At 49.8% G+C, this 13,487-nt stretch overlaps 1 protein-coding gene across 1 annotated transcript in view; it reads left to right on the forward strand.

The window, feature by feature from the left end:
- Window positions 1-13,487, forward strand: part of KCNC1 (potassium voltage-gated channel subfamily C member 1) — a 51,952-nt gene that overhangs the window by 29,953 nt on the left and 8,512 nt on the right. Inside the window, exon 2 of the mRNA XM_049890587.1 lies at window positions 11,655-12,588. Within this exon, the coding sequence (XP_049746544.1) occupies window positions 11,655-12,588 (934 nt within the window). The remainder of the gene's footprint in view (window positions 1-11,654; window positions 12,589-13,487) is intronic.

A 13,487-nucleotide genomic window follows, 5' to 3' on the forward strand; every position in this document is an offset into this window, starting at 1 on the left:
TTATAGGGCAATATCATTAATATCACACACGAGTAAAATTTTGCTGAAGATTATTCAAAAACAGTTGCAGCAGTCATTGACAGGGAACTGCCAGAAATTCAAGCCGGATTCAGAAGAGGATGTGAAGTGAGGGATATGATTGCTGATGTCAGATGGATCCTGGCTGAAAGCAGAGAATATCAGAAAGATGTTTACATGTGTTTTATTGACTATGCAAAGGCATATAACTGTGTGGATCATGACAAATTATGAATAACATTGCAAAGAATAGGAATCCCAGAACACTTAATTGCGTTCATGCTGAACCTGTACGTAGACCAAGAGGCAGTTATTCAGATAGAACAAGGCGATACTGCGTGGTTTAAAATCTGGAAAGGTGTGCGCCAGGGTTATAACCTTTCACCATATTTATTCAATCTGTATGCTGAGCAAATAATCGGAAAAACTGGACTAGATGAAAAAGAATGGGGCGTCAGGATTGGAGGAAAACTCATTAACAATCTTTAATATGCAGATGATACAACCTTGCTTGCTGAAAGTGAAGAGGACTTGAAGCACTTCCTGTAGAGATTAAAGACCACAGCCTTCAGTACGGATTATACCTCAACATAAAACAAAAATCCTCACAACTGGACCGATAAGCAACATCATGATAAACAGAGAACAGATTGAAGTTGTCAAGGATTCCATTTTACTTGGATCCACAGTCAGTGCCCATGGAAACAGCACTCAAGAAATCAAACAACGCATTGCATTGGGCAAATCTGCTGCAAACGACCTCTTTAAAGTGTTAAAAAGCAAAGACATCACTTTGAGGACTAAGGTGCACCTGACCCAAGTCATGGTATTTTCAGTCACCTGATATGCATACAATAGCTGGATAATGAATAAGGAAGACTGAAGAAGAATTGATGCATACGAATTATGGCATTGGCAAAGAATGTTGAATATAGCATGCACTGCCAGAAGAATGAACAAATCTCTCTTGGAAGAAATACAGCCAGAATCCATCTTAGAGGTGAGGATGGCAAGACTTGGTCTCATGTATTTTGGACATGTTATCAGAAGGAACCAGTCTCTGGAGAAGGATAACATCCTAGGCAAGGTAGAGGGTCAGTGAAAAAGAAGACCCTCATTGAGATAGTTTGATACAGTGGCTGCAACAGTGGGCTCAAACATAGCAAAGATTGTGAGGATGGCACAATCACAATCACATGCAGTGTTGTACATAGAGTCACTGAGTTTTAGAATGGACTAGATGGCACCCAACAACTTGTAGAACACAGGAAGCCAGACCTGCACAAAACCCAGTGAAGCTGTTGTTATCATCCATCTTGTTACTAGACTTAGGGCAGAAAGCCAGAAACTCTGGCTCAAACCCTACTCACTATGTGACCTTGGGTGTCCTTTCCCTTCTGAGCCTCAGTTTCCTTCTCAGACCCTAGATTGTGCCCTGTGGGAAACCCTGTTAATGTGGGGAAGATTAAGTCACCATTGCACAGGCGGAATGTGTCTCTTACCAAATGGAGGCTGTAATCTTGGGCACAGACCATGAAGGCTGTGCATTTGACTCTCATTGGCTGTCATTTGCTCCTTATTTGTTAGCAGGTAACAAGGGTCCAAATTTTAAGAAAAAAGTATGGGAAAAAAACTAAAACTGAACATATTTCTTCCTTTAGCTGTTGCTACTACCTTTCCCATGCCCCTCATGCCTCTCTAAATTTGGGGAAGTGGAGGGAAATATGCTGTGCTTGGATTTTTGTGGAGGGGGCCCTAGGCTCAGCTCCTGGAATACCAGTGTGTTAGGAAACTGGCAGTCTTCTTCCCTGCCCCAGAATTTGCCCTGAATCTGGGGAGGCCCTAGCTTACCTGGCCTTTGCCTCCACAGTGCCTCAATGTTGTCTTACTTCTTGAGATGTGTTATTACGGTTCCCATTTTGTGGGTGGTGGGGATGAGCCTCTACGAGGTTTCTTGCCAAAGTCATAGAGTTAGTGGCAGAGCTGGGATTGGCACTTAGTTCTCTGAAGCCAAGTCCAGGACTCTTTTCCTTCTGCCATGCTGCCTGCCTCCCAGATTCTAATGTAGTATGAAGTTGATGTTTGTTATGCATATAAGCTGCCTTTTGTCTTATCTGTTCTCATGGGTCCCAAATGCCAGGATCAGGCTGGTGACATAAGAGCTACCTGGAGTGCATATTAGAGGTAAATTTCTGGTCTCACCCCATAATACTGAATCAGAGTCTGTGTATGTGGGACCAAGGAATCTGCATTTGTACCTCCACTCAGTCACCCTGCCCATTCTGTCCACAGCCATCCTCCCCATCACACAGTCCTCTGCCTGTTCCTGCTTCCTCTGTTCCTCAAAAACTCCTCGAGGGAGGGATTCTTATTCTCCATATTCCCTTCTACCCTTCCGGGTTACTCCTCAGCCTCCTGGGGTCTGGGTTTGGCCCCACCAAAGTTCTTGTTGCTAAATCCAGAGACTGCTCCTCAGACCCCATACACTGGATCACTCTGCAGCCCTTCCGCCAGGAAACACCCTCCCTTTGTACTCTCCAGGACAATGTGCTGCTCAGCTAGGCTTGGGCAGGAGGACAGGCTTAGCCTCACTCATATCGCATGTGCTGATTGTGGAGAGGGGCTCTCCAAAGAACAATAGTGCTGTTTTGTGACAGGCAGGCATGTCTGCCTCAGCCTCCGAGGCGCCTCACAATTCAGGTGTTGTATGACTAAAATTCTAGGCTTCTATAATTCCAGGACCTCTGCTCCTAAGAGCCTAGCTGCACTGGGAGAGGGAGAGAACCAGGGCAAGGGTGCTCCCCAAGGATCAGACGTGGGATATTGGGAAACCAAAACAATATTTTTGAACACCTCCTTCTTACTCTCTATGTGTTGTTTCAATTAATCATCACTACCACCCTGGGAGGCAGGGAATGGTATTCCCCCTTACTGATAAGGGGGCGAAGGCCCAGAAAGGGGCAATGACTTGTCTAAGGTCACCCAACTGAGCCAGGCCTAAAACTCAGGTTTGGTCTGACTTCAAGGTCCTGCCATTTCTGCTCCAACTGCTGCCTCCTTTGACAAGAGGGACTCGAGCTATTTTTGACCTCAGATCCAGAAGGTGGGTGAGACCTGGAGAGCAGAGAGGCCTGGGAGATGTTTTAAGGGGGAAGATGGGGGAGATACTGCATAAGCAAAGGCTCAGAGGCCACAGTCATGAAAAGCCCATGCTGGAGCCTAGTCCTGGTGTTTCAGGAGAACCTGGCTCTCATCTCTGCCCCATTCTGAGAGCTTTGTGGCCTTGGCAGTTTCCTCTTCCCTTGCTATACAGCAAGGGACAGCTTTTGGACCAAATACCTCTGAGGGCCTCTCTGTTCTGGTATTGTGGGCTTCTAATCGTCATGTTTCCACGAGTCCAAGACATGCTGTTAGCTCAATAGCAACATCTTGGGGATATGGTATTGTGGGCTTCTAATCATCATGTTTCCACGAGTCCAAGACATGCTGTTAGCTCAATAGCAACATCTTGGGGATATGGGAAGAAATGTTACTTTAAAGATGTGTATATTTTGTGACATATTTTAAATTCCAAAATATGGGGAAAATGTGCATCTTGAAATGAAGGAAACATGGGCGTCTGTGTCTGTTCAGGATTGGCCAGCCCAGCTGTTGGGGAGACATTTCTGGATATGACCCGGATCTAGGGTCATGAGAACCAAGGCTTCAAACTGGTTCAGTCATGGGCAGTGAAGTGAAACTGGAACAGACCTGAATTTTTACAATTTGGGTGATCTGGAATGGTAACTAGAATGGGAATAATTGTGGGTCAAAGCCCTGGAAGGGGAGACTTGGAAGAGGTCTATTGAGAGCCCTTTCAGGAGCCTGATGCATGAGACTGGATTATTGGCAGGACTATGAAGAGCAACACACATTCAAAGTGGTGCAGTTGGCCACCATCTTTGAGCGGGACACCACTGTTTCAGACTGCTCAAAATCTGCCAGGCAAAAGACGTGATTGCTATGAAACCCGTATGCTGCCCTTGTGTTCTAAGAGGGAGATTATCTTTCTAGCAGAGCTTCAACCTGTAATTTTTCCTGTCCTGGTTATGGTTTTGGTTCACCCAAATTTAAAAAATTCATATCTGCTCCAGTTTTGCTTCCTTGGCCATGACTGAACTGGGAAGAATCAGTTCGAAGCCCTGATAATAAACTTAGGTGGGTTGTTGTCTCTCTGTCTGAGAGTCTAAGCTCCCTGGGGGCTCACGGTCACAGCTCTTTCTGGCCCTGACTTCCCCACACCCCCTCCCCCAGGCTGGGTCCTGGGATCCAGAGGGTCAGTGTGGTGGAAGGAAGGGGTTCTGAGATGACCCTGGGCATAGCCCTGCCTCCCACAGGCCTCAGTGGCCTCTTCCCACTCATCCTGCCAATTCTCTTTCTCCCTGTCAGAGAAAGAACACCCCTAGGCACTGTGATTGACCATCCCTAGGCACTGCGATTGACCATCCCTAGTCACAGGAAAGGGTCAGAGCTCCGGGCTATCTCTACTCAGAGAACATATATCCAGAGTGCCCAGCCAGACCCTGATTTCTCTGGGAGATGACTCACGTGCGTGTACATACACACACCACCCCATACATATATACACACAACACTCACACACACACACACACTATCCCCCATAAAAAACATAACTATATACACACAGCACTCCATCATATTTTTCATACACACACACCACTCCATACATATATATACACACACACACACACAATACACCCCATATATATGTCCCACACACATCACACACACACCACCTCCCATACATATCCCTATACACACATACACACACCACCCTCATACACATCTCCCTATACACACACCACTCCATACCTATATACACATATACACACCACCTCATACATTCTCCATACACACACACCCCCCATACATGTGCTCACACATATCACCCCTCATACATATCCCCATACACACACACACCCGGCCCCATGCATATACACACACTCACACTACCCCCATACATATGTCTATACACACACAGACACACACACACACACTTCTATCACCTACATGAATTAAATACATTACACACAGCAGCCACTTACATAAACCTTATGGTCATGCTCAGAGTTATGTCAAATAAAAAAATGGCATGCCTTCCCCATGTACACACCTACTCCACAGGTACATGCAGGCTTCCAGTCCCTCCCAGCACACAGACTTTCCCAAACATGCACCCACACAGCCATGTTCTCTGCACATACTCCCTCAGAGCTCCACCATGGGGAGCTCTTCCCACCCACTGCACCCTGAGCTGGGTGTCAAGTGAGAAGGAACTGGAGTCCACTGAGTGCTCAGGAGCCAAGCCTCTTAAGGTTGGTGGTGGTGGAGGCTTTTATTAGTGGACCAAAAAGGGACTGGATTCCGAGCAGCACCCCTTCACCCCGACCGGCTCTCAAATCCCTCAGCCAGCTCAGCATGCTGTGGGCACGCCCAGTCCGAGGAAGTCCAGACGAGTCTAATTCAGTTTCTAAACCCAACTCAACTGGCAATTTATTTAGGCCAATTGGCCATCCTGCCTGCTCTGCATCACTGACTCCGCATGGATTTAGTCAAATGCTGTACACCCCCGCTGGGCAGATTTAATTAGGCAGAAAAACTGACCTGAAGCCTCTGGGGGCCTGGGGCCTGGACACCAGCCAGGGCTCCCCTGATTAGCCATCATATGCCCCCACTGCCTGTGGCCCTGCACTGTCTCAGAATCCTGGCAGAAGGGACTAAGTCCAACCCTCACTATACCAATGATGAAAGTGAGGCCCAGAGAGGGGAAGCGACCTGCCAAGGTCACACAGCGAGTGCTTGGCCAGATCAGAGTGTTGGTCCATGCACCATGTTACAACCATCGCCTGTTCTTGAAACGCCAGACTGCAAGAATACAGATTCCCCACAGCGAACCCCTGCACAGTTCTGAAACACAAGCACAATTTTCTGAAGATGACTGTGGTATACATAATTGATAAATGAAAGTCATAGCACATATTGGTCATTTTAATAGATAGTAAATTGCCTTTCTGATTTATGGCTTCAGGGGTGGAGTTATGATAAAAAATATCTTGGTGATTTATAAAACATCTTCTTAAGTCAACAGATCGTTAGTAGGTTTGTCTGACTTTACAGCCAACAGCCTCACCACCCTGGTTGTCATGGGAATGGGATGCCTTGCTCCGTTGCCATGGCTACCACTTTCTAGAACACAATTGGTAGGTCTCTCACGATTTGTGATTTGGTTCTGGAAAAAAAAAAAGAAAAAGCCAGAAACTACCATCTTGGGCTTACGCTGCATGGTTAGGAGGTCTCGCCTGCATTGTCTTCAGATTTCACAGGGTGGCTGTTGAGGTGGCCAGGCTGGGTGGCGAGGCTCCCTTTGTGCCTCCAATCAGCCTGGGAGCTGGGAAGGGGCTGGCCTCAGAGCTGGCGTGGATCCTGCATGTGGAGGGGCTTGGCTGCTGCAGGGGTGGGGTGGAGAAAGGCGACGTGATCTGGTAGGTGACAGGAAATCAGGGAGCCCATGGATGATGGGCAGGGTTTATAGACGGGAAATCCAGAAGCTGGCATTGTCCAAGCAAGCAGGCAGGCAGGCAGGCTGTGGGCATCAGGAGAGGCTGAGGAGGCAGAAGCAAGGCTGATGGGCTGGAGCTGCCCAGCCTGTGGAAGAGATAGACACTGAGTCAACTACTACACGGGGCGGGGGGGACAGATGGGTATATAAGGGGGCTGCCAAGGCAGGCAGGGGGGTCAATGCTTGGGATCTCTATGCAGTCATCAAGTGTGTGCCGTGTGGTTACCACTGTGGCATCATTTGTGTGCTCTGAGTGTGTATGCACAAGCACTGTTGGTGTGTGCTTGGGTGTGTGTGTGTTGTGGTACAGCACCTGGGTGTTGATGATGCGCAGTGATGTTTCAGTGAGCTCTGGTGGGCTCCTTGTGTTCTATACGCATGTGTATGTAGGGACATTGTTGTAATGTGCACGCCCTTCACAAACACGATGCATGCGCTTAGGCACTGGGCGAGGTGGTACTGTGGGTAATTGTGTGTGTCTATGGTCTGTGGGTGACTGTCCCGTGTCTGCTGGGTGACTGGGTGTTGGAGAGGCAGATAGCCCACGTTGGGCACAGCCCTTTGCCCTTGCCTGAGACCCCTACAGTCCCAAGTGACAGTCCAGGGTTGCTGTGCAGGCTGCTTCCAAGGCGAGGGGCCCTTCCTGCCAGCCAGCAGATCCCAGGAACTCCCCATCCTCATGTGCATTCCCTCCTTGAACAAGTTGAGTTCCTTTCCCAACCTGCCCTCTCCATGTGGGCAAGAAGGTGGGCCAGGTGATGATGTGGGCCAGGCCACCCAGGGATATTGTTAGCATTGATTCCCTGGGCAAGGCGGAGGCAGTGTCTCTGTCCCTCAGTCCCAGGCTCCAAGATGGAACTCTTCAGACACAGTCAGGGGCCAGATACCCAGTGAACCCAGTAGCTTTGATGACTCTGGTGGTAGATCTTAGATTCTGGAGTTAGATCAATTTCAGTCCAAGTCTCAGCTCCATGACCACCTTTAAGACCTTGGCTTACCCTTCCTCCTTGGGTAAGCCAGTGATCACAATGGGGGATATGATCACTTATCTCACCAGACTGGTGCGAGCATTAAAGGTACATAGTAGGTCCTCAAGCTTTGGCAGCATCTTCCCCTCTCCTTCATGCACTGAGCTAGCCCTGGAGGTTGGACAGAAGGAAGTTGAGGGTTCAGCTCAGTGTGAGCTCTTGTTCGGCTGTACCCTGTGGCTAACCTGCTAGTTTCTAGGCTTAGGAGAGTGGGGTGGTGGGGGCGGCTAAGCAGGCCAGGGGCACCTTCCTCCACAGCCCTCCTAAGGGTTCACCTGGACCCAGATGTGGCTGGGGCTCTGCCTGTGACAGAGGACAGACCAGGTTGCCTTGGAGCAGAGGCCAGAAGGTCCCAGGGAGCCTAGTCTGGGCAGGAGGCCCATCTTCTACCCTTCCTGAGGAAAAAGTATTAGTGTCTGGCTCTAGACATAGATTCTCCTGCCCACCCACCATCCCCACTCCTTGGGGGCTGGACCCAAAGGAAAAAGAATCTGGGCAGGCTGTCCATTGATCCCCTGAGAATCGAGGTTTTTCCCACCCTAGTGTTACAAAGGGAGCCCTGGTGGCACAGTGGTTAAGAGCTATAGCTGCTAACCAAAAGGTCGGCAGTTCAAATCCACCAGCTGTTCCTTGGAAACCCTATGGGGCAGTTCTACTCTGTCCTGTAGCGTCGCTATGAGCATTACAAGGATGTTACCCAGGGCAGGCCTGACCTCTTTCTGGGTCCCGGTTTCCCATCAGTATTTGTACTGTGAAAGGGGCAAATGAGATGAGAGCTCTGAGGGCCTGTGGGGCATCTGGGAGTTAGAAGGCTCCTGGGACATCAGTGCCCTGCCTGGGCTGTTCCCATAAGCCTCCCCAAGCACTACAGAGCCAGAACTGGAGACAGGCTTATTACCTCCCTGGGGGTGAATTTAGACTATTTTGGGGAATATTTACTGCCCCCTCAGGGCCACAGATGCTGGGGGGGATCTCACCTGAAGAAGGTGTCCCAAGAGAAGGGGGACTTAGTGTGACATGGAAGGATGAATGGAGTTTTGCCAGCTGGAGACGGGAAGGAACACTTTCTCATGGAGGGAACAGCAGGTGCCAAGACATGGAGAAAGAGGAGATGCTTTGTGGTCAGAAATGGCAGAGTTGCGTGTGGCAAGAATGTGGGGGGAGGGGTGGAGGGAGAGGATCCTGGGAAGTCAAATGAGGCCAGGGCATGGGGAGCCTTATGCTCCAGGTTGAGGGGCTTGGGCTTTTCTCTGTGGGCAGCATGGCCATGTGGCACGGCAGGGCTGGGGTCAGACGGACTGCTCTCCTTAGCTGTGTGGAAGGAGGACTGGTGGCAGAGATGGGGCCGAGAAACCTGTGAGCCTTGGTGGCACTGGCCCTGTGAGAGTCACAGATGAGCAGAGGGCACAGAGGAGGTTGGGTGTGGGAGAGGCTTGGGAGGGGATGCCTTGGCTGATGGGCAGTGAGGAGGGAAGGTGCCTCCCATCTCCTGCCATTGGCCAGGACCAGGAGCCCTGGGGTGCAGTGGTCCTTGCTTTTTTTTTTTTTTTTTAAATATTATGGTAAAATCTATGTAACATAAAAGTTGCCATTTAAACCATTTTAAGAATTCAGTTGTATTAATTATATTCACGATATTGTGCAATCATCACTATTTCGAAAACTTTTTCATCACCCCAAACAGTTATTAAGCAATGACTCCCTATTCTCCCCTCTCTCAAGTCCCTGGTAACCACTAATCTACTTTCTGTCTCTATACATTTGCCTATTCTAGGTATTTCATGTAAGTGGGATCATCCAATAATGTCATTGTGTGTCTGACTTACTTCATTTAGCATAATGTTTTCAAGGTTCATCCATGTGGTAGGTGTTTCAGAACTTCCATTTCTCTTTATGGCTGGATAATATTCCCCTGTATGTGTATACCTCATTTTGCTTATCCATTCATCTGTTTATGGACACTTGGGTTGATTCCACCTTTTAGCTATTGTGATCCCTCCCAGTTTGGGTGCAGGCCTGTGGCCATGGGCAACCCCAAGGATTGTCATGGTACTTTCAGGCCCCCGCCTCCCTGAGTCAATGCAAATGATACCAATTGCTAGAGGCAGCATGGCTGCTTTTTGCTGCTGCTACAAGGTAGAACCTTGGCACTTCTCAAAGTTATCTATGAAGGCAGCTCCAGAAAACGAAAATGCTGCCCACTCCAGACTATAGCCCTGGGCTGCCTCCTGGGAGAGGGCCCTGCTCTGGCCATGGGCTGTCTTGGTCAGGCAGAGAGAAGGGGAGTCCAGAGGAGTGGGGATTGGTGGGAACATGGAGGTAGATCCCCTGGGCCCCTGGGGGAGGGCCAGCTGGTCAGAGTTCCATCTGCCCAGGTCAGTGCCAAGGGAGGCCATGTTATGTTAGAGCTCCAGGGGCACCTGATGGGAGGCTGTCAGAGAGAACTTGCACAGAATTCAGTCTGAGAAGGAGGGTATAAAACTCAGACAGCTGCTTGAATCTACCTCCTTAGGTACCCATGTCTGCTGGGGACTAAAAAGGCCCAGGGAGTCATTAGATGGAGCGACCAAATCAAACGAAAGGCCCTCCTAAACTTTTCTCCAGAGAGTTCAGGGCCAGAGCAGATGGTTCTGGACAGGCTGGGTTATCCTGGCCATTGCCTTCTCTCTGGTGGGGTCCAAGAGCAGCAGGTACCACATATGTTTGGGAAGCCTCAGCCCCCCAGCAGCTTCTTCCTCCCTCCCACCCATACCCTACCTGGGGTCTGGCAGGAAGCGCAAAGCTAGACTCAGACTCCTGGCTTATGGTGCTTCCTGATGCCTGAACCCTCAACACAGTATCTCAAACAAGTAATCATGTAGCCTCTATTTGAATACCTTCAAGAATGGGAAACTCGCCTCCAGGTTGGTAGTGGGGGTTTCTAGAAGGATAGAGATTAAAAAGTCATCTACAGTCCTGGGGCAGATATACATCTCCCCCAGTTCTAGATAGGCTAGAACCCAAAAGAGACCACATGAGCGAGCTACAGATGCAGGGAAAAGAGAACAGACAGACTGGAATAGGAAGGAAGAAAGATGGGAGACGTGGCCTTGAGGGGCGTGATTCCAGTTGCTAGCCCCTCTTGTTTCTTTGCAGGCTTCAGCCCCAGCAGGCTAGGTCACTTTTTTTAGTCAGTCCATTCAGGTAAGTGCTGCAACACCAAGACCAAAAACCAAACCAGTTGCCTTTGAGTGGATTACAACCCATGGTGACCCCACGTGTTGCAGAGTAGAACTGCACTCCATAGGGTTTTTTCACTCTGTGACCTTTGAAAGGCTCAGAGGCCTTTCTTCCCAGGCACCTCTGGGGGGTTTAAACTGCTAATTCTTCAGTTAACAGTCGAGAGCTTAACTGTTTATGTCACCCAGGAACTCCTGATCCAATACATCACCCTCAAATCGCAGTGACTTAGCACAATAGAAGTTTATTTCCCACTCATGTAATAAATCAAGGAGGGTATTTAGTGGATGTATTTTCTTTCAGGGACCCAGGCTCCTTTCCTCTGATGGCTCTGCTGTCCCCTAGGGGTTCAGAGTCCTCTGCTGGGTCCTCCACATATGGCCAGCAACGGGGGAAAGAAAGAGCATGGAAGATTGATGGGCCTGGACTGGAAGTAGCGCACATATCTTTTGTCTGCATTCCACTGCCCTGAACCCCATCTCATGACTTCACCTAACCCCAAGGGAAAGTAGCCTACTGTGTGTCCAGGAGAAAGAGGAAAAGGGTTAGTGAAAACAGAGCAGTCTCTTCCGTAAACCCCCAGGTTCCTTACCCTGAGAGATGTGCAACGTGGTCAGTTTGACCCATGGTTAGGGTGGTGGGAGGTATTGTGCATGCATCTTTCCCTGGGCAGGGCCTCTGGCTGGGCCCTATACCAAGGCACCCTATGTTTCTCTGCTGTGGGCGGTAGAAGAGCCACCCCTTTGACACTGTCTGTTTCTCCCCCACAGTATGTGGCCTTTGCCTCCCTCTTCTTCATCCTGGTCTCCATCACCACCTTCTGCCTGGAGACCCATGAGCGCTTTAACCCCATTGTGAACAAGACGGAGATCGAGAATGTCCGGAATGGCACACAAGTACGTTACTACCGGGAAGCCGAGACAGAGGCCTTCCTCACTTACATCGAGGGCGTCTGCGTGGTCTGGTTCACCTTTGAGTTTCTCATGCGTGTCGTCTTCTGCCCCAACAAGGTTGAATTCATCAAGAACTCACTCAACATCATTGATTTTGTGGCCATCCTGCCCTTCTACCTGGAGGTGGGCCTAAGTGGCCTGTCCTCTAAGGCTGCCAAGGACGTCCTGGGCTTCCTGCGTGTTGTCCGCTTCGTGCGCATCCTGCGTATCTTCAAGCTGACCCGCCATTTTGTGGGCCTGCGTGTCCTAGGCCACACTCTCCGTGCCAGCACCAATGAATTCCTACTGCTTATCATCTTCCTGGCCTTGGGTGTCCTGATCTTCGCCACCATGATCTACTATGCCGAGAGGATAGGGGCCCAGCCCAATGACCCCAGCGCCAGTGAGCACACACACTTTAAGAACATCCCCATTGGCTTCTGGTGGGCCGTGGTCACTATGACAACACTGGGCTATGGAGACATGTATCCACAGACATGGTCCGGCATGTTGGTGGGAGCGCTGTGTGCGCTGGCAGGTGTGCTGACCATCGCCATGCCCGTGCCCGTCATTGTGAACAATTTTGGGATGTATTACTCCTTAGCCATGGCTAAGCAGAAACTACCAAAGAAAAAAAAGAAGCATATTCCACGGCCACCGCAGCTGGGATCTCCCAATTATTGTAAATCTGTCGTAAACTCTCCACACCACAGTACTCAGAGTGACACATGTCCGCTGGCCCAGGAAGAAATTTTAGAAATTAACAGAGCAGGTAGGAAACCTCTTAGAGGCATGTCGATCTGACCTTTCACTCCACCCCTGTAGCGATGATTCCAGATTCAGTCAGACTGCTTCCTTAATTCCGTGGGTGACCCAGGACCCCATACTCAATCTCGAGGTGTGGAGCCTGGAGGCCCAGGGAGATGCTGGGCAGCTAAATTCAGAAGGCAAGAGCCTCACTGGTTGGCCTGGGTAAGGAGGTTGATGCAGTTGGTCTTGTGATGTTCTCAAGAGACAACACAGCCTACGAGGTTGCTGAGGACTGTCTTAGCAGAAGCCTGAGGGGCTGCTGCTCAGGTGGGCAGGAGTTGAGCATGAGTCACTGACTCAGGCTACTGACCCAATGGTGGGGCAGGGCAGGGGCAGGGCGGGTGTGACTCAAAAACACCAGACGGCTTTTGATTTGGTCCTCACACAGCTCTCTTCAAGCTGTGTAGACGGCAGAAATGGTGCATGGGATCTGGGCAGGGGGTCCCTGCAGAGGCAGGAGCACAGAGTCTCATCCCCCAACAGAGCCTGTCTCCATAGTTGAGTAGAATTCCTGCTCTGATTCCGGCCGCCTAGCTCCAGGTCCTTCCTAGAAGATGCCTCTAGCCTTTGTAACAAGCTTACTTACCCCATAGCATGCAGAACCAACTCACCTTCTACCACCACTCTAGAGTTTAGCGTTTATCTTTAGGAACCTGTTGGAGTGACTATGGCTTTCACGTTGTCTGTTTGGGTTGATGGTCAAGTGGGAGTTTCTGATGGCCTTCTGATGGAAGCGGCTGGTGAGCAAAGGACTAGAGGGGGCCACCACCCTGGCAGCTTAGATGAAAGCGCAACAGACCAGCAACAACCTCCCACTGAGTCTTCTCCCCATTTCTGATGTAGGGACTGCAGCAGCAATAC

This window comes from Elephas maximus, chromosome 7 (genome assembly GCF_024166365.1).
Source record: "Elephas maximus indicus isolate mEleMax1 chromosome 7, mEleMax1 primary haplotype, whole genome shotgun sequence".
Taxonomy (NCBI): Eukaryota; Metazoa; Chordata; class Mammalia; order Proboscidea; family Elephantidae; genus Elephas; species Elephas maximus.